Source organism: Peromyscus leucopus, chromosome 14, assembly GCF_004664715.2.
Source record: "Peromyscus leucopus breed LL Stock chromosome 14, UCI_PerLeu_2.1, whole genome shotgun sequence".
Classification (NCBI taxonomy): Eukaryota; Metazoa; Chordata; class Mammalia; order Rodentia; family Cricetidae; genus Peromyscus; species Peromyscus leucopus.
In genome coordinates this window covers 78,883,915-78,904,841 of record NC_051075.1, presented here as the reverse complement: position 1 = coordinate 78,904,841, position 20,927 = coordinate 78,883,915, and the positions used below count along the sequence as shown (strand labels likewise).

The 20,927-nt window shown below is 46.6% G+C and overlaps 1 protein-coding gene across 16 annotated transcripts in view; it reads right to left on the bottom strand.

Annotated features, from left to right (window-relative positions):
• The window catches only part of Klc1 (kinesin light chain 1), a 53,678-nt gene that overhangs the window by 21,186 nt on the left and 11,565 nt on the right, over positions 1–20,927 (bottom strand). For all 16 annotated transcript variants that reach the window (XM_028883729.2, XM_028883730.1, XM_028883740.1 and 13 more), the window contains exons 2-9: positions 16,777–17,038; positions 10,212–10,442; positions 8,808–8,886; positions 7,717–7,942; positions 5,400–5,487; positions 4,812–4,913; positions 1,667–1,840; positions 1,478–1,577 (exon numbers count right to left, since the gene is read on the bottom strand). In XM_028883729.2, coding sequence (XP_028739562.1) covers positions 1,478–1,577; positions 1,667–1,840; positions 4,812–4,913; positions 5,400–5,487; positions 7,717–7,942; positions 8,808–8,886; positions 10,212–10,442; positions 16,777–17,037 — 1,261 coding nt within the window. In that variant the 5' untranslated portion in view covers position 17,038. The remainder of the gene's footprint in view (positions 1–1,477; positions 1,578–1,666; positions 1,841–4,811; positions 4,914–5,399; positions 5,488–7,716; positions 7,943–8,807; positions 8,887–10,211; positions 10,443–16,776; positions 17,039–20,927) is intronic.

Here is a 20,927-nt window from a genome sequence, read left to right as displayed (position 1 = left end):
GGGGATCTCCACATGGCAAGCACTGCACCCCTCATCCTCTCCCTGGACTAACTCTGACAGGTCGAGTCCACCCTGGAGGAAAGCCCTGCCCAGGCACCAGAAGGAGACAGCTATTAATGTCTCACACCGAGGTTGTCAGATGAGGAATGCATCCTTACCGGACAGACGTGAGACTCCATAAAACATCCATACACATAAAAATAATTTTTAAAATAAATAAATGACTAATAAGTGCTTAAAAAATAAGTGAAAGAAAACCCCATGTGTGCATGTAGTAATTATCAGAACCTCCCTTTGGCTCCACCGTGTGAACTTTCCTGCCCTGCACAGATAATTGCCATCTGAATGCTTCATGTGATACTTTGTAAAATAAATATTTAACACAAAAATGTTTTTGAGGGGCTGGAGAGATGGCTCAGTAGTTAAGAGCACTGACTGCTCTTCCAGAGGTCCAGAGTTCAATTCCCAGCAACCACATTGACGGCTCAAAACCATCTATAATGGGATCTGGTGCCCTCTTCTGGCCTGCAGGAATACATGCAGGCAGAACACTGTATACATAATAAATAAATAAACAAATCTTAAAAAGTGATACTTTAAAAAATGTTTTTGATTCAGAAATTTAAGTTTATTTATTTACAAATTTATGTATTTATGTATATGGTGCTCTGTCTGCATGTACATCTCCACACCAGAAGAGGGAATCTGATCCCATTATAGGTAGTTGTGAGCTGCCACATGAGTGCTGGGAATTGAACTCAGGACCTCTAAAAGAACAGCCAGTGCCCTTGACTGCTAAGTCATCTCTCAGGCTTTGATTCAGCAATTTACATTCTATAAAATACGTATTTCCCTGCACGTCCTTCAGTGGCACGGGCAGAGGTCGGCAGAGCAAGCAGGACTCCACCCGGTCTCCTGAGGCGCAGGCGGGCACCAGCACACCAACACTTCCTCCTCACACTGTGCCTTGGACACGTGTGGTATCTGACGGGGGTGGGGGGGTGGTATCAAGCGGGCGGGGGCACAGTGGGGACTCTCTACTTGTCACGGGTCCCCAGGGTGTCAGCACACTATGGACAGACCGAGGCTCTAAGCAAAGGTTCTGGAGTTGATGGCTCAGGCCATGTCTGAAGCAAGCCTGGCTCTGTAGAAATGCACCATGAAAGGCCATGAGAGGAGGTAGCCTCACTGAGCTGGGACAGGACCCAGGCACACTGCACTCAGGACCCCTCGCTAATGTTCCTTCACTGAGAAACAAAGCTGCAAGCAAAGTCCCAGTGCAATGCTCTCTTTACAAACTGTCTGGGTCGTGGTCTCTTCACAGCAATGGGACAGTGACTAAGACAACATAAAATAATACCATCTTTGAGAAGGGGATGAGAACACTGTGGGGACTAGGGCGTTACTGCCAATTTCAAGTTGGAGACCACTCTCTTTAATACATACAATGAATACATTTCCTTAGAATAGTTCTTACCGTCCACAGAACCAAACTCCCGCTCGTGTGCACGGGTGAGAATCTCCTTGTACAGCGTTTCTGCTTGTTTGAACTTCCCTTGCTTCAGATAACAGGAGGCCTTCAAATAAAACACAGCACTCAGTTCCTTCTTACACAAACACAGCCGGATTTTTATCTGCAGGTGCCTCGTGGCCCTCTGGAACATACCAGGTTATTCTTTGTCTTGGCCACATTGGGGTCATCGGGTCCTAGCTTTGTCTGGTAAATCTCCAGGGCCCGCTGGTAGTAATACTCCACCTCCTCATACTTGCCCTGGTTCTGGCACAGTAAGGCCAAGTTATTTAACTGCTTGGCAACATCCGGATGATCCTTTCCCAGCACCTGGGGTTAAAAACAGTGAATCAGAAACACCACATCCACTCCACTGTCTGCCTTCTGCAGGGCTCCTCTGAAGGCAGACTGGAAACCCCCACAGGCCTCTCACCCCACATCACAACAGAGTGGTTGGAGTCTGACCTCAGCCGGAGGGGAGGGAGGGAAGGGAGGGGAAGGGAGGGGAGGGAGGGGAAGGGAGGGGAAGGGAGGGAGGGGAGGGGAGGGGAGGGGAGGGGAGGGTGCTGCACTCCTATCCTTAGCGCCATTATTTTTGGGTGGGAAAACACACGCTGAAACAAGGTCTCATGATCCCCGGGCTGGGCTCAACTCACTATGTAGCCAGGGATGACCTAGAACTTCAGATTCTCCTGCCTCTGCCCACCAAGTGCTGGGATGGCAAGCCTGAGCCACCATACCTGGCTGTTTAGCTTTTTGTTTTTTGTTTGTTTTGGTTTTGTTTTGTTTGGAGGAGTGTGTGCGTGGGAGGGGGGTCCTCACTCTGTAGTGCAGGCTAGCCTGGAACTCACTATTGAACCGAGGCTAGTTTTGAACTCTTGGATGCTGGGATTACAGGTCTAAGTTTCCACACCCTTTAGCTGCTCTGTCTACTTCATGGTAGGTGCCACCATGGAGCTAAGGAAAGCTGGGTTCACGAAGGCTTGGATTACAGGAGTTAAATGTCCCAGCCCGGGAGGCTGTGTGCCCTTCTGCAGCCAGCCCCTTTACCATGGAATCATCACCCAGGACCTCAGTGGGGCGTCCCTACATCTAATGCCAAGGAGTCTTCCCATCCTCCCCTGGCTGCCTCATAAGCACACCTGCTTTCTTTTTTGGCAAGTCTCACTGCCAAAAATCATCTTGCTAATCCTTCCCTTCCTAACCCTCCCCTAGAACACAAACCTAGAAGTGCAAGGGTTCTTCCTGTGTCTTCCCCACCTCCGCATCCTCCCTAGAAAAGGTGCCTGACACAGGACGAAGAACAAACTCACACTTAATTCCCTCCAGACCCTGGCCAAGAACTGGGTGTGGTGGCACACGCCTATAGTCCCAGCACGCAGGAGGCAGAGGCAGGCGGATCTCTGAGTTCAAGGCCAGCCTGGTCTACAGAGGGAGATCCAGGACAGCTAGGACTGTTACACAGAGAGAGCCTGTCTCGGAAAACCAAACACAGACTGGCCAAGCACTGCTCTCGGGCACCAGCTCTCCCTGCCTCTGACACTGTGAAGTCAGCAGCCAGGATTCAGTTCAAACACAAAGCTTCCCTGGAAAGCTGACTCGACACTCCAAGCCCTAGGCTGGAGGAGTCTCTGCTCCCTCCTCTCCTGTGGTTCCCTCTGACATCTTGGGCCCTGAACAGTCAAGGGACCATGCTCCTGCTAAGCAAGAAGTTCTACATGACATAGTTTAATACATTTCTTACCTTTCTATCTTCTTTCTCCCCCCACCCATCTGTGCTGACCCTGCTTCTAACCCCAGGCCATTTAATAAGTGTGCAGGTGACTGAACAATATTATCTAAGCAGACCAGAGAGATGGCTCAGTGGTTAAGAGCACTTGATGTTCTTGCAGAGGGCCCAGGTTTCATTTTCTAGCATCCACATGGTGGTTCACAACCATCTATAACTTCAGTTCCAGGGCATCCCATGCCATCTTCTACATGCAGGCAAAACACTCACACATGAAATAAAGTGAATAAATCTAATAAATTGAAATATTATCTATATATTTGATAATCCTCGTCATATGGCTCAAAATTAAATGATCACTCCCCAGGATCACTGATAAACAACTCAAGAAACACCAAGCTGGGGCTGGAGAAATGACTCAGTGGTTAGGAACATCAGCTAGAGGACCTAGGTTCGGTTCCCAGCATCCACATGGCAGTTCCAAGGGATCTGGTGCCCTCTTCGGGCCTCAGGTGACAACAAGCACACATCCAGTAACATACAGGCTTGTAGGAAAAACACTCATACACACAGAACAAAAATAAAGACACCCTAAAAGGAAAGAAAACCACCAAGTTGAACTATGACATTCAGCCCCGCAGACTAGTCACCCTGTCTAGGGCAGCGAACAGTGTCTGGGGACCTGTGACGAGCACAGAGTCCCCACTGCGCCCTGGACACACTGTGTTGCTTGTCACAGGGAGACAAGGCCCCGCCCACTTGACACCCCATCAGACACCACAGGTCCAAGGCACAGTGTGAGGAGGAAGTGTTGGTGTGCTGGTGCCCGCCTGCGCCTCGGGAGACCGGGTGGAGTCCTGCTTGCTCTGCCGACCCTCTGCCCGTGCCACTGAAGGACGTGCAGGGAAATAGACAGTTATCTAAGATTTATTTGTCGGTCTGAGTGTTTTGACTACATGTATGTCTCCACACCACATTCTTACTTGTTGCCCACTGAGCCCATGTGGGTGCTGGGAATTGAACTTGAGTCTTCTGGAAGAATATCCAGTGCTCTTAACCGCTGAGCCCTCTCTCCAACTCCAGTAAACTCACTCGTTTTAGAGACAGAGTCTCTCTATGTAGTCCTGACTGCCTAACTCTGTACACTAGGCTGTCCTGGAACTTGCTCTGTACACCAGGCTGGCTTTGAACTCGGAGATCCGCCTGCCTCTGCCTCCCGAGTGCTGGGATTACAGGCATGCGCCACCACCACCCAGCTGTAAACTTATTCTTAAACTTGAATGTCTTTAATGGCAAGTGCATACCGTCACTGAAACGCAGAGAGGCTGCACCGACCACTTGCCACTCAGAACCTCATTCTGGTCAACAGCAGGAGGAGCAGGGCTACCCACAGGAAGCGGCCACCCTTAACACAACCCCAGCGGCAGGCTTCTGTCTTAGCTCTCTGCCTTCCCACATGACTTACTGTAGTAAGTGAACACAACACCACAGTGCTCAGTTCTCAAACCGTAAAGTGACCACCTCCCCCAGAAAACTCAGTTTCAGCCAACAGGAAACTCGGCTGCCTCATACCTTCTCTCTAATCTCCAAGGCTCGCTTACACAGCGGCTCGGCCTCCTTGTACTTCCCTCGTTTGCCATACAGCACCGCCAGGTTGTTCAGGGTTGCTGCCACCTGCCGAGACAACAAGCTGCTGAAGAGACGCCACAGGCAGGGGAGCCCCAGACCCGCCCACACGCAGTGACACATCCATCACATCAGAGGGATTCCCTACAAAACAGATTACTGAAACGAAACAGAGAGACATGATCTTGATTTTTCAATTTTTCTCAAAGTCACAAAGCCAACCAGAACAGACCTCTGTGCGAATCTAACCAGACTATAAAAAGACAACATGAATTCTTGAGAATCAATCTAGAAAAGGACATGCGATTTGATTTCGGATCAGAGTGAAGTGAGCCAGTGATCTGAGGAGGTGACTTCACAGACCAGAGTGACCGGAGTGTTAGCATGTCACTACCTGAGCAGGCCCTACCGGTGCCATCTGGGACAAGGTGGCTCTCAGACCCTCCCTGTTGAACTCGACATTGGCATGAGCTGGACAAAAAACGTATTGGGGAAAATAAAGTGTGAACGGCAGGAAGAGGCAGGGATACACACCGCGGGGTGGTCTCTGCCCAGGGTTTTCTCACGGATAGCCAGGGCGTCGTTCAGGAGATTGGCTGCATCCTTGTACTTGTTCTGGTCCCTAAACCAAAACACAGGTCAGTGTTCAGCTGGACGTCCCTAAACCCACCCATCTGGTTAGTTAGCAAGCCACTTTTGATACTGAAGACTGAACCCCCAGCATCCAGGCATACTAAGTAAGCATTTACACTACCACAGCCAGCCTGAACCTTTTTAAAAATAATTTATCTTTATTTTATGTTCATTGGTGTTTTGCCTGCATGTATGTCTATGCAAGGGTGTCAGAAGCTCTGGAACTGGAGTTACAGACTGGTGTGAGCTGCCATGTGGGTGCTGGGAATTGAACCCAGGTCCTCTGGAAGAGCAGACAGTGCTCTTAACCACTGAGCTATCTCTCCAGCCCAGAGCCTGAATCTTTTTAAAATGTAATTTTGAAACTCCCTGCATTGCTGACCTAGAGAGGCAGTCCAAAGCAGTAGACAGAGCCTATGTGTAAATCAGACAGAATGGATTCTCTGCCAGCAGCAGTCAACCAAAGCCAGAGGTTGGTAGAGACTAATATACTTGCCCTAGACCTGCTCAGTCAGGAATTTGGGGATCAGCTGAGCACAGTGAGACCAGGAAATTCAGATTAAAAATGAAAAATTTGCCGGGCGGTGGCACATGCCTTTAATCCCTGTACTCGGGAAGCAGAGCCAGGCGGATCTCTATGAGTTTGAGGTCAGTCTGATCTGCAGAGCGAGATCCAGGACAGGCACCAAAGCTACACAGAGAAACTCTATCTTAAAAAACCAAAAAAAAAAAGGAAAAAAAGAAAAAAGAAAAGAAAAAGAAAAATTATGGCCAGGCAATAGTGGTGCACCCTGCTGTGGGATGTTCTGTATGTCCTGTGGGAGCCCTTCTCGGGTTCCTCGTGGCTTTACCCAGCAGGTCCGCATAGAGGATGATCAGGACCACGGGCCTGAGTGCAGGTGTCTGAGATGGTCTGCACTTGGCTGTGCTGGGGGATGGTCTGTATGTCAAATTGCTCTGATTGGTCAATAAATAAAACACCGACTGGCCAGTGGCTAGGCAGGAAGTACAGACGGGACTAACAGAGAGGAGAAATAAAAGAACAGGAAGGCAGAAGGAGTCACTGCCAGCCACCCGCCAGGACAAGCAGCATGTGAAAATGCCAGTAAGCCACGAGCCACGTGGCAAGGTATAGGTTTGTAAAAATGGATTAATTTAAGCTATAAGAACAGTTAGCAAGAAGCCTGCCACGGCCATACAGTTGTAAGCAATATAAGTCTCTGTGTTTACTGGGTTGAGTCTGAGCGGCTATGGGACTGGTGGGTGACAGAGATTTGTCCTGACTGTGGGCAAGGCAGGAAAACTCAAGCTACAGCACACTGTAATCCCAGCACTCGGGGAGGCAAAGGCAGGCAGATCTCTGTGGCTTCAAGGCCAACCTGGTCTACAGAGCAAGTTCCAGGACAGCCCAGGAAGTTACATAGAGAAACCCTATGTTGAAAAACCAAATGTGTGTGTGTGTGTGTGTGTGTGTGTGTGTGTGTGTGTGTGTGTGTACTCAAAGAAATACATATTGAAACAATACCTGACAATACCAACAGGATACGAGGAAACACCCAGCGCTGCCCACACAGAAGCACTGTGGCAGGGGCACACAGGTGTACCATGCCTCTAAAAAGCAGTTGGGCAAAGTGTACTAAGAACTGGCAAAGGTTTAAATGAGAATCTTAGATTATCCTAAGGGGGAAACAATCCGAATTTTTGGACAGCACTTAGGGACATTCATTGGTATATTAAAGTGTCAGAGAATGTACTGGAAAGACTCAGTGGTTAAGAGCACTTGCTCTTGCAGAGGACCCAGGTTTGGTTCCTAGCACCCACATGGCAGCTCACAACCATCTGTAACCTGTTCCGGGAGACCTGATGGCCTGCCTCTTCTGCCCTCCAAGGGCACTGCACACACATGGTGCACAGATACATACAGGCAAAACACTCATGCACATAAAATAGATTAACACAAAGTCAAAAGTGGCTGAGTTGGTTGGTGCAGAGAGCTATTCGGGAAGCAGTGGCCCACTGGCTAATGACAGCACCTTCTCTGGTCCTGTGAGACCCCCAGCCACCGAGCTGGCTGAACAGTCTAGATTAACTGCTGGCTATATGAAGTGGACGGGAAGGCTGGAAAGCTGTCTCATAGATGTTTATGAAACACTCTGCAGAAAGCAGGCTGGTTCAAAGCTGCCTCTCAGAAAGTCTAGTGTGTAACCCAAGGACTAGCCTGTACACCAGGGCCAGGATGTTGAGCATGGTGGCCACATCGGGGTGGTCATGGCCCGAAGTCTTCTCCAGGTCTTCCAGGGCCTGCTTGCAGAGGGGCACCGCCACCTCGTAACGCCCCTGCGAGGCATACTGGATCACCAGGTTGTGGAGTGTGCGCAGCCTTGCCGGGATCTCGTAGCCCCCCTGCTGGGCGGCGGCCGCAGCGCTGCTGTGCTGCTGCTGGACTGCATGGAGAAGTGCATGGCAAAGCGGTTAGGACAGCGCAGTTCACACTTCCCCCCACACCCTAGCTCCAAGTTAGTGCAGACCCAGGAAATTCAGACTTTCCTGGGTGACCCCTGAGCAAGCCAAAAGAGAAACAGCCTCTCGGGGACAGCGTACTGCAGACTGACACCATGCGATTTCTCCAGCTGGGAAATCAAAGGAAAGGTAGGCAGCTCTGAGTCCTTTAACCTTGCAAATGAAGACCCACAGGTCTATGCACTGGTGTCTAGCCTCTACACTAACATCCCAACATACACTAACCACTTCAAAGGTTGGGGAAACAAGCATCTCCCAGGTATGGTGGCACACGCCTACAATCCCAGCATTTAGGAATCTGAGAGACGGCTCAGTGGTTAAGAGCAGGTGCTTACTGTTCCTTCAAAGGACTAGAGTTCAGGTCCCAGCACCCACATGGCAGCTCACAACCAGCTGTAATTCCATTTCTAGAGGCTCTGCTACTCTCTTCTGACACCAGACACCCACATAGTGCATATATAGAGACGTAAATTAAACAGTCATACACATAAATACATTTTTTAATCTTAGAAAAAAGTCCCAGGGACTGGGCTTGGTGGCGCACGCCTTTAAATCCCAGCACTCGGGAGGCAGAGGCAGATGGATCTCTATAAGTTCAAGGCCAGCCTGGTCTACAGGGTGAGTCCCAGGCTAACCTGGGCTATCACAGTGAGACCTCGCGTAAGTACACAGACAGCAATCCCACAGGCTAAGTACAAGCTCTGCGATCTATGACAAGAATGTCCCCAGAGGGAAAGCAGCAGGGCTGCACAGCATGTCCAGTGGCCCAGCTGCACATGTGCAACTCACTTCCTTGTCCTGGGTCATCTTCGTCATTCGGGAAGAGGTCATCCAGTGGCTCTTTGGCGGAATCAGAGTCTTTGTCCTCCTACGAGAGACCCAGAGCATCCTTCACTCCACAGAACCCACATGCTACCTGGATAGCCTTAACATAACATTTCTCCTTTCTATTTACTACAGATCTGACAAGACAGCCAGTTTTTGTTTTTGTTCTTATTTATTTATTGATTTTAGAATTAAATGTATGATCATCTGCAGTCTGGTTTAGCTATCAGTTTAGTAAAGAGCAATGACTTTACTAAATTTGCCTACCTTGCACAAGGTCTAAGGCTAGATACCCACCCACCCCCACAAAATAAATGAATGAATGAATGGATAAATAAATAAAAGGAGTAAAGAGGGTTTGCTAGACTAAAACTGAGGAATCTTAACTGCAGGCAGTGTGTCAAGACAGACCCTGACTACATTTCTAGACCTTAGATTCCTCCACTGTTTTCAGATGAAGTTCTAGCAGAGAAGGAAAGTCTTCTGGAAATCAAAACTGCGCAGACAGGAAGAAGAGGTGCACCTGTTCTCCCCAGAGCAACCGAGGGGAGAACTCCCTGGTCCATGCCTACAGTGGAGTAACGAGGGGTCCCATAGGAGCTAAAATCCTGTCAGCTCACATGGTAACTTCAACAGAGGCCTGCACAGGGACAAGACAAAACAGTGACAACAGAGTCCGGAGAGCAAACAGCCCGACCAGCTGACACAGGAGCATCACCGTGTGGGTGACAGCGCCACCTCTGGAAGGACAAACGGGTAAGCAAATCTCACTCTAGAACACCCCACCGGGGATAATGCATCCTCAAAGACACCAAGACCAGGAGAAACAAGCAACTGGGTGTTCAAATGAGAGATGGCCAGATGGGGCAAGAACCGGGGCCGCAGCTCAGTGGAGAGCACCAGCTTATCATGGGCAAGGCCCCAGCTCCATCTCCATCACCAAAACCCAGACACCCACTCAGCTAAGCCAGAGTGCTACTAACAACTCCCCACCAAATGAAAAAAGGGCCAAAGGGGACAACACAGAAGCTCAGGCACACCAACTGCAAAGTGGAGGCCGCAGACCTGAGCACAAACTAAAACCGACCTGTGAGCAGAACTAACAGCAAACTCCCTAATTAGAAGCAAAGACTTACTTTTATTACTCTGTTTTTTCCAGACAGGCTCTTGCTATATAGTTCTGTCTGGCCTGGTACTCACTATGTAGACCAGGCTGGCCTTGAACTTGCAACAATTCTCCTGCCTGTGCCTCCCGAAGTGCTCAGATGGCAGGCATGAGTCACGACACCTAGCCAAGACTTGCTTTTAGATTGCCTATTGGCACTTCCTGAGCAGAGCATGGGTACCACACTTGGCAAAGCCACTCACCGAGGGAGAGATGTCATCGTCGTACTTCTTCAGCTGGTTCATGAACTCCAGGTGTTTCTTTTCTTCCTCCAGCTGAGCCACAGACTGCTCACTCTTCTGCAACTTCTGCTGGGTGTTGGCCAGCTCATCACGCAGCCACTGGTTCTCCTGGCACAGGCGACGAACCTGAGCACGTAGTTTCTGTTTCTCTGACTCCACGGCATTCAGGTGATTGGACAGGGCCATCATCACCTGATCAAAAGAGATGTTTCCCTACTGCAGCCTTTGGAGAAGAGCCCCAGGACACACATGTGGGCTAGCAGCTCCAACTCACATTCACAAAATTTTCCCCAGTGCATGTAAACAAGATCTGTCATTTATTTCCCCTTTGACTCTCTGCACAGATTACACTGGAGTGTCAGCACCACAAGCTTGGAACATCTGCACGCCACTTTTCTGTAAGAGCACTTCAGTGGACTGGAAATGCACCCGTCTCCTCTTCCGTCCATTCCACTTTCTACGGAGGTCAGCCAGCCTAACTCTGCATGGGCCTGCTTCCACATGAGGGTCCACGCATCTGCTTAGAGTGCAGGCAGGTGAAGGGCCAGAGGTGGAGCTGGGGAGGGCAACATGCAAATCATCCACCACTAAGGAAGGCAAGGGAAGAGTCTCTGGAGCTACCACCAACTGCTGAAAATGCCAGCACAATCCCAGGCACACTAAGGCAAAACAAGGCAGAGGAAGCCGGGGGCTTTGGCCTTGCCCTCTGCGGGCCATGTATTTGCCTGTTCTGCCATAGTAACTGGGTAACCATCCCCTAGGTACAAAATATGAAACACCATAAGGCGGGCTTTTTCTCATTTCCTTTAAAAAAACAAACAAATAATCATCTACCAAGCAAACAAACAAACAAAAAAAACCATGTTCCTAACACCTTTCAACAACAACTTGAGGCTGGCAAGCAGGTAAAGGAGCTTGCCACCAAGCCTGATGACCTAAGTCCAATCTCTGGGCCCTACATAGTGGACTCCCATGGATCATTCTCTAACCGCATGTGCGTGCCACGGCAAGAATGTGCATGCATGCACAAAATAGGTAAGCATGGCCCAGTGGTATATGTCTTCAAACCCGGCAGAGGCAGAGGCAGGCAGATCTCTCTGTATGCTTGAGCCTGATGAATTTCAGTGGCAACAGCTAATGGAGACCTGGTCTGCCAGGCACTTCTCAGCCTGGAAACCTTCCAGAATTCATCTAGCTTCCTGTACATGATTTTGGGCTTAAGTCTGAAACAGGTAACCAGGAACTAAGTTTGTGTATCCTGGATGTATTTAACAGATGTTGGTCCTTTAACCTCTGGGAGATCTGCTGCATATGACATTTAAAATGTTTAAGTTTTCTGCAGTGAACCGTAACCATTCCTGGCAGTGTCCCCTTTGAGGTCTCCAAGAAGATGATGAGGCCCTGCAACGATGATGCCACCAGGACTATGATAAGGCCACTAAGCTGACAAACACCACCCAAAGATCAGCTCTGGACTACAAACTGTCCAGGACAATTTCAAGGCAGTTAGCTAAGATCCAGCCTCATAGACTGTTCCAGCCAGGACTTCCGAGAAGCCCTGCACTTTCCCACCACACTGAGACTGGACAACAGCCAGTTCTCCCGGGATTTGGCCATTATCTCAACTGTCTCAGGGTCCCCAAAGATGCTGTTGTCTCCAGACATCAGGAAGTAATTTTTTTTTTTTCTGAATTGGCTACAGGAAGTAATTTTAAGAACACAATGCCCACATTTCCAAGAGGTTTTTGGTCATTTAGTGGATTATGGATGTTTATCATCATTTGCAGGGGTGGGTGCAAGTTGGTAATGGTCATGGTCAGGAAGGAAACTAAGCAAAGGAGGTTAGATTAAGGGAGCTCTTTCTAAAAAAAAAATGAAAAAAAAGGGGCGGGGGGGGGGTGTTAGCCGGGCGGTGGTGGCGCACACCTTTGATCCCAGCACTCAGGAAGCAGAGGCAGGTGGATCTCTGTGAGTTCCAGGCCAGCCTGGGCTACAGAGTGAGTTCCAGGAAAGGCTCCAAAGCTACACAGAGAAACCCTGTCTCAAAAAAAAAGGGGGGGGGGAGGCGAGGATATATAGGAATGATAGTATAAAAGGGTTGATTATTAAATCTACTTTTAAACTATAAAACAACTATTAATCTCAAATATTTTACATTGGTATATTTTGTATATTGATACAAATTTAAGGTTACTTTTGTTAGACCATACTGTATATACATTTCTACTCTTGTTTAAGAGATTTTTTTTGTGTACTGATACAAATTTAATGTTATTTTTGTTTGTTTGTTTTGTTTTTTTGTTTTTCGAGACAGGGTTTCTCTGTGTAGCTTTGCGCCTTTCCTGGAGCTCACTTGGTAGCCCAGGCTGGCCTCGAACTCACAGAGATCCACCTGGCTCTGCCTCCAGAGTGCTAGGATTAAAGGCGTGCGCCACCACCGCCCGGCGATGTTATTTTTGTTATAACATACTATATATATGTTTCTACTCTTGCTTAAGGTATTGCAGCTCATTTAAAAATGTAATGTAAAGTTGTAGTACTTGAAAGCTATTATTACAAACTATTTAGGATAATAAAGAAATGCAAGTTAATATTCATCTATAACAATCAAAGTTATAGTTATGTTATGTATGTTTTCAAGGTCAAACAGAGATATATTTTAGATAGATAGATGGTCTTCAAACACTCCAGAGACCTACAGAATATAGCATTTAAGATGTTTTAATAACATAAGGCTTTTCATGACAGTGAGATACATCTGCTCCTGGCAGCACCAATCTACTTCAGAGATGATGATGAGCACTGAAAAACCTTCATGTGGAGTTTGCTTTCATTTGTGGCAAAGTTAGCCACTGGGCAAGAAACTGCCCTTGCCTTGACTGCTGACAGCGTGCCATCTAAATTAGACAAACAGGACACAAAAGGCGACTGCTGAACTTTGCCAAGACAAAGCAGGACAGTCCTTCAAAATTCCTGATTCACAGAAAAGTCTGTCAGATATTCTAGGCCTGTAGGCTGAAGATAGATGCCGAATATTGCAGATGAACTTGAGGTGACATCCAGGCAGCCAGCTGTCTCTGTCATTTCTACAGTTTTGGAAACTGTTTGCTCTGCACTTCCTGTTTACTCAGGCAATATCTTATCCACCTCGAGTCTCTGATGGGGTTGAAGACTAGATAGAGTTTTATAGGTTTTCTTTGTTACCAAATTCAGAAAAGAAATGTACAAAAGAGGGCTGGAGAGATGGCTCAGAGGTTAAGAGCACTGACTGCTCTTCCAGAGGTCCTGAGTTCAATTCCCAGCAACCACATGATGGCTCACAACCATCTGTAATGAGTTCTGGTGCCCTCTTCTGGCCTGCAGGTCATATATGCTGTATACATAATAAATAAATAAATAAATCTTTAAAAAAAAGAAGTAAAAAAAAAAGAAAGAAATGTACAAAAAAGTTTATAAGGTTGAGAGACATAAAAGCTCAAGTTGTTTATCTAAGAAAATGTTTTAAGGTCTAAAATGATATTTTTAGGTTGGTAATACAAGTTATGATAGAAAGTGATTTAGGTATAAAACTTTGGACTCATCAAAATAGGATAGATAATAGAGTAATTTCTCCAAACTTGCCAAATACAAATGGACTGGACATTGTAAATGTAATTCTTACCTGATAATTGTTCTTATTGTATATAGTTTTACTATTTTAGAGCTAAAGCCTTTTTATTTAGACAAAAAGGGAGAAATATTGAGGAATATTTATTTGGTTGCACTGTGACACTCCAAGATTGTTAATAAGGTTAAACCTTGAATCGAGGGGCACAGTCTACAACTAGCTGACCAGAATTAGCAATAGAGATTTCAGAGGGCACAGATCGAGGAACAGGGAGAGATAGGGAGAGGCTTGGAGAGATCTGTGGTCTTTTCGACATGGGAAGGTGGAGAGGAAGGGTCAGCAAATCATTCCTCTGCTGCTCTCTTGATCTATCAGGTTTGTGCTTCAGTATCTGACTCCTGAGTGTGGTAATATATCTTGTACCCTAATAAAATTTTCCTGAAGATCAGAGAACAAAACAAACCCCTAGATTAAACATAGAGGCCAGGCAGTGGTGGCACACACCTTTAATCTCAGCACTCGGGAGGCAGAGATCCATCTGGATCTCTGTGAGTTAGTTCAAAGCCACCATGGACTATATGAGATTGATTTAGTCTAGGAGAGAAACAGAGCCAGGCAGTGGTGGCACACACCTTTAATCCCAGTACTGGGAAGGAAGTGATATGGCTGGGCCGAGAAAGGTATATAAGGCGTGAGGAGACAGGAACTAAGCTTTTCAGCTGAAGTGTCCCTTTCAGCTAGAAGCCCTTTCGGCTAGAGCCTTTACGGTTAGAAGCTTTTCTGGATAGAAACCCTTTTGGTAAGATTGCCATTTTTGCCGGGCGGTGTTGGCACATGCCTTTAATCCCAGCACTCGGGAGGCAGAGCCAGGCGGGTCTCTGTGAGTTCAAGGCCAGCCTGGGCTACAGAGCGAGATCCAGGAAAGGCGCAAAGCTACACAGAGAAACCCTGTCTCGAAAAACCAAAAACAAAAAAAAAAAAAGATTGCCATTTTTACTATGTTAATCCTACCTATCCATGAGCATGGGAGATCCTTCCATTTTCTGATATCTTCTTCAATTTCTTTCTTTAGAGATTTAAGGTTCTTATCAAAAAGGTCTTTCACTTGTTTAGTTAGTGTTATCCCAAGGTATTTTATATTATTTGTGGCTATTGTAAAGGGTGATGTTTCTCTGACTTCTTTCTCAGCCCTTTTATCATTTGTGTATAGGAGGGCTACTGATTTTTGTGAGTTGATCTTGTATCCTGCCACTTTACTGAAGGTGTTTATCAGCTGTAGGAGTTCCCTGGTAGAGTTTTTGGGGTCACTTATGTATACTATCATATCATCTGCAAATAGTGAAAGTTTGACTTCTTCCTTGCCAATTTGTATCCCTTTGATCTCCTTTTGTTGTCTTATTGCTCTAGCTAGAACTGCAAGTACTATATTGAATAAATATGGGGAGAATGGACAGCCTTGTCTTGTTCCTGAATTTAGTGGAATCACTTTGAGTTTCTCTCCATTTAATTTGATGGTGGCTATTGGCTTGCTGTAAATTGCCTTTATTATGTTTAGGAATGTTCCTTGTATTCCTGATCTCTCTAAGACCTTTATCATGAAGGTGTGTTGGATCTTGCCAAAGGCTTTTTCAGCATCTAATGAGATAATCACGTGTTTTTTTTCCTTTCAGTTTGTTTATATGGTGTATTACATTGACAGATTTTCGTATGTTGAACCATCCTTGTCTCCCTGGGATGAAACCTACTTGGTCATGATGTATAATTTTTTTGATGTATTCTTGGATTCAGTTTGCCAATATTTTGTTGAGTATTTTTGCATCAATGTTCATGAGGGAGATTGGTCTGTAGTTCTCTTTCTTTGTTGCATCTTTGTGTGGTTTGGGTATCAGGGTAACTGTAGCCTCATAAAAAGAGCTTGGTAATGTTCCTTCTGTTTCTATTGTGTGGAACAATTTGAAGAGTATTGGAATTAGTTCTTTGAAATTCTGGTAGAATTCTGCACTGAAACCATCTGGTCCTGGGCTTTTTTTGGTTGGGAGACTTTTGATGACTGTTTCTATTTCCGTAGGGGTTATTGGTCTATTTAAATAGTTTATCTGGTCTTGATTTAACTTTGGTATGTGGTATCTATCCAGAAAATTGTCCATTTCTTCCTGGTTTTCCATTTTTGTGGAGTACAGGTTTTTGAAGTATGATCTGATGATTCTCTGGATTTCCTCGTTGTCTGTTGTTATGTCTCCCTTTTCATTTCTGATTTTGTTAATTTGGGGCTCTCTCTTTGCCTTTTGGTTAATTTGGCTAAGGGTTTGTCTATCTTGTTGATTTTTTCAAAGAACCAACTCTGTTTCATTGATTTTTTTGTATTGTTCTCTTGGTTCCTATTTCGTTGACTTCAGCCTGGGAACCCTTTTTAGCTGGACCCCTTTCCACTGAGGACTCAGAGGATCCGTGGGGTTGGTGAGGTGAGAAGTAACTGTGGCTTGTCCCTTTGTCTCTGATCTCTCAGCATTTACCCGAATATCTGGCTCTGGGTTTTTTACTATAAGACCATTTTAGATTTTGTGTAACACCTGAGTTTTTACTAATAATAGAACAATTTAGGTAAACTCTTCACTAGGTGGTGACTTTCTTTATCAAAGACAAAACTGGTGATCCTGAAGTCTGTCCCCTGTTCATTCACAAACTGCACAAGCAGAGCACTAAGGAAGAAGCCATGTCCCAGTGCACTGAATTTGAACCAGGTTTCCTGACAGGGCCACAAGTCCTCAGGGGGACATGTATGCTTCCACTGTCCTCATCTCTAGGTCAGAGTTATTCAGACACTCAAAGCAATATGGCCCTGGGTTGCTGTGTGCTGACTGGGTACTGGTCCACCCTACTCTCTAAGCCCATTCACAACTAAGTGTCCCCCACTGGTACCTGCGCCTCACTCAGGCCAAGCTCCAGCATCTCCAAGGACTTGCGGATCATGCTGGATTTCTCCTCCACCAGGTTGCTCTCATCATCCTTCTTCAAGCACTTCAATGTCTCCAGCAAACTCTGCAGGATGGAATTGTGCTCATTCTTCAGGGCTTCCAGCCCCTGAATCACCTGCTTTGTCTTAGAAATGATTTCATCCTGCGTCAGCTTTTCCAACTTCTCTTCCTTTATGTACACCATTGTGGACATGTTGTCATACATTCTAGAAAGGAGGGAAAAGGCAGACATTTCATTATAGTCTGTGTTGATGTTACAACCTTAAACAGCAAACAGTGACAATTATAAATCATGTTTCACAGAGCTGGAGAGATGGCTCAGTGGTTAAGAGCACTTGCTCTTAAAGAGGACCTGAGTTCAGTTCCCAGCACCACATGGCAGCTCACAACCATCTGTAACTCCAATTCTAGGGGATTCAACGCCCTCTTCTGGCATCTGTAGGCACTGTACACACACACACACACACACACACACACACACACACACACACACAGGCAAATAGCAATACACATAAAATAAAATAAGTAGATCTTTTAAAACTGTAAGCCAGTGGCAAGCAGCAGAGTCAGGCAGATCTCTGAGTACAAGGCCAGACTGGTCTACAGAGTGAGATCCAGGACAGCCAGAGCTACACAGAGAAACCCTGGGGCAGGGGGCATGGAACGACTCATAAAATTTTTAAATTATATTTTACATATGAAAATTTAAAATGTGCTTGTAGCTTTTGTCTTGAATATTCTATGATGTAATGACTTCCTTCGCAGACTTAAACTATTCTGGTTTACATCTGAATTTTTTTTTTTTAAAGATTTTATTTATTTATTATGTATACAGTGTTCTGTCTGCACACATCCCTGCAGGCCAGAAGAGGGTGCCAGATCTCATTACAGATGGTTGTGAGCCACCATGTGGTTGCTGGGAATTGAACTAGGACCTTTGGAAGAGCAAGCAGTGCTCTTAACCTCTGAGCCATCTCTCCAGCCCATACATCTGAATGTTTTTTATAGGAGAATTAACAGTAACTAAAATTCATGCCAAATGTAAAGTTGCAAAATACTTCAGTGGACATGCCTTCTGAATGTTGACAAGCTTTATTTCCACAATGAGCTCGGACCTCCCTAGGCTCAGGCTGCACATCAAAGTCAAGCCAATGCCTTGAGTTTCATCCCCCAGTGTACAGACACACACACACAGACACACACACACAGACACACACACACACACACACACACACACACACACACACACACGAGGGGGAGGGGTGGGCAGGCAGGCAGACAGACAAGGAGAGCAGACAGACAGACAGACACACACACAGACATACATGGGGGGCAAACACACACACATAGACACAAATGGGCAGGACAGACACACACAGATACACATTGGGGGGGGCAGACACGGGGGGGGGGGTCCGGGGCAGACAGACAGGGAGAGAGACAGGAGAGGGTGAGGGGAAGCAGGGAGAAAAAGAATTCCAAAGAATCCAAATATGTTTGGAGGCTATAGCTTTCCTAGAAATGAGACAGGGTGGTGGCAGGACATGGGCTGTGACTCTAGGGAGACAGGCACAGCCCTCCTGAGAGGCAGCAGTCAGCAGACTCACTTGTGGAGCTGTTAGGAGCATGGTCTCAGAGATACCAGACACAGGAGTTCCTCAGTGATCAGACCCATCTCCCAGCCAGGACAAGGAGCTGGGCACGTCCGGGAAGCAGCAGCCTCTTTTTGCTGACAAACTTCCCACTCCAAAGCTACTTTGGAGTCCTTTCCTTGCCAGGCTGCTCTAATAGACAGCCATTTCTTCCTACAGGAAATGTCTCCTTGTAAACTACCCACTGAGCTGATTTCACCCTTCTCAAATATACAGTCGAGGCATGGTGGGTCGGTCACACCTGTAACCCTAGCACACCAGAGGCTGAGGCAAGTCACAAGGTTACTGCGACTCTCAGGCCAGCCTGAACTACACAGAGTTTTGACTTTGTCTCAATTAACCACAAGTAATTAATTAAAATAAAATGAGCATGAAATATCTTCTGCTTAACACACATGACACGTCAAACACTATTCTGCAGGGACAGGGTTCACCAAGGTTCTGATTTTCCAAGCTCTTCGATCACAGGACCCCCAGGCACACCTTAGACCATTTCTGTGTTTATCCCAGTCACCACGGTATAAATACAGACACACATGTCACTGCAGAGAAAGAGATAGTGGCGTTTGTACTTAGATGCCCATCTCTCCATTCCTAAGCTAAGTAATTCGCTGGAAGCACTGCTAAGGCAAGCTAGCTGTCTACTAGGAAACATAAAGGTAACACTCCACCCTCAATACCCACGAAAATTAATTCCAGAGTGATGAGGGAACTAAATGTGGGGATTTTGTGTTTCTAGTGTTGAAAACAGAATCCGGGGCCTTGTACATCCTTGGTAAACAACTCCCCCCACTAAATACATTGTGTTGTTTAATTTTCTGAGACATGGTCAGACCCTTCCTGGAGCACCCCTGCCCTCGGCCTGGCATTACAAGCATGCACCACTTCGCTCAGCTTATGCAGGGCTGCAATGTTGGGAACCAAACCCAGGGCTGCGTGTGCTGTCTACCAACTGAAATACACATCCAGATCAAAGATGTCTTCTTAGCTTCATGCTCACTTCCTGACTGGAGATACCTCAAAGGCAACTCCTCAGGCTGCATCCAGCAGCTTTCAGCTGCATCCTTCACTCCTCCAGACGTGTCCTTTCGGGGCTCAGTCAGGCCCTTGTAAAGCACAACTGAGGTCAGCGGATCCACAATAAAATGTTGGTCCTGGGGGCTGGAAATCGTGTGGTTGGTAGTGCTAGCCTAGTAAACACAAAGTCTCGATCCTAGAATTGCCCAAACAGGATATGGGGTTAATTCCAACACTTGGGAGGTGGAGGCAAGGGAGTATGAAGTTCAAGGTCATCTTTTGCTACATAGCAAAGCTAGCCTGGGCTACATGAGCCTCTGTCTCACTCCATAGTTAAAAGCACTTGTTCATGAAGAGGACTTGTGTACAGTTCTACAAGATGGCTTATAACCAACCATCTCTAAGTCCAGTTCCATGGAATCCAACACCCTCTGCTGGCCTCCACTGGCATTGCATATTCATACACATAAAATGAATCTCTGTGAGTTCGAGGCCAGCCTGGGCTACCAAGTGAGCTCCAGGAAAGGCGCAAAGCTACACAGAGAAACCCTGTCTCGAAAAAACCAAAAAAAAAAAAAAAAAAGAAAAGAAAAGAAAATTTAATTTGCCGGGCGGTGGTGGCGCACGCCTTTAATCCCAGCACTCGGGAGGCAGAGGCAGGAGGATAGCTGAGTTGGAGGCCAGTCTGGGCTACAAAGGGAGTTCTAGGACAGCCAGGGCTACAGAGAGAAATTGTTTGGGGGGAGGGGGCATCACCCAAAACACGCTAAAGCCAACGTGGCAGAGAGCTTCACCAACTCTACTCTGCTGCACTGGGACATCTCCACATCATCAGCCACACGGGCAGACTGTCTTCTACCATCGCCTGAGTGAGGCCATTACAGGCCTGTCTTTTTCTGGGGTGACCCCAACCCATTCCTGGGATGCCTGCTTGCATATCCTTTAACTCAAGATCTTATCTTCCATTAAATGAGCTTCCAAGACCCCAATGATGGATCCTCTCTGAAGAAGCCCACAGCTACCCTCGGGTATGTCTTACTTCCCTTTTCTTGTTTTTATTTTATTTCACGTATATGGGTATTTTGTCTCTATTATGTCTGTGTACCACATACATGCCACACCCTTAGAGGCCAGAAAAGGGTAGTTAATCCCCTAGAACTGGAGTTAAGATGGTTGTTTGCCACAGTGGGGTACTCGGAATTGAACCAGGGTCCTCTGGAAAAGCCACAGTGCTCTAACCACTGAACCACCTCTCCAGCCCTCACTACTCTCCTAAACGTGTCTCCCTCAATCCCTAAACCTACAGAAAAGCCTTTTTCTTTGAACTTTGCTTCTTTAAAAAAATTTTTTTCTTGAAAAAAAGCCTAAAATAGAGAAACTGCACATACTTCTGAGGACACATGATTGTTGTTTTATCACACTTTAT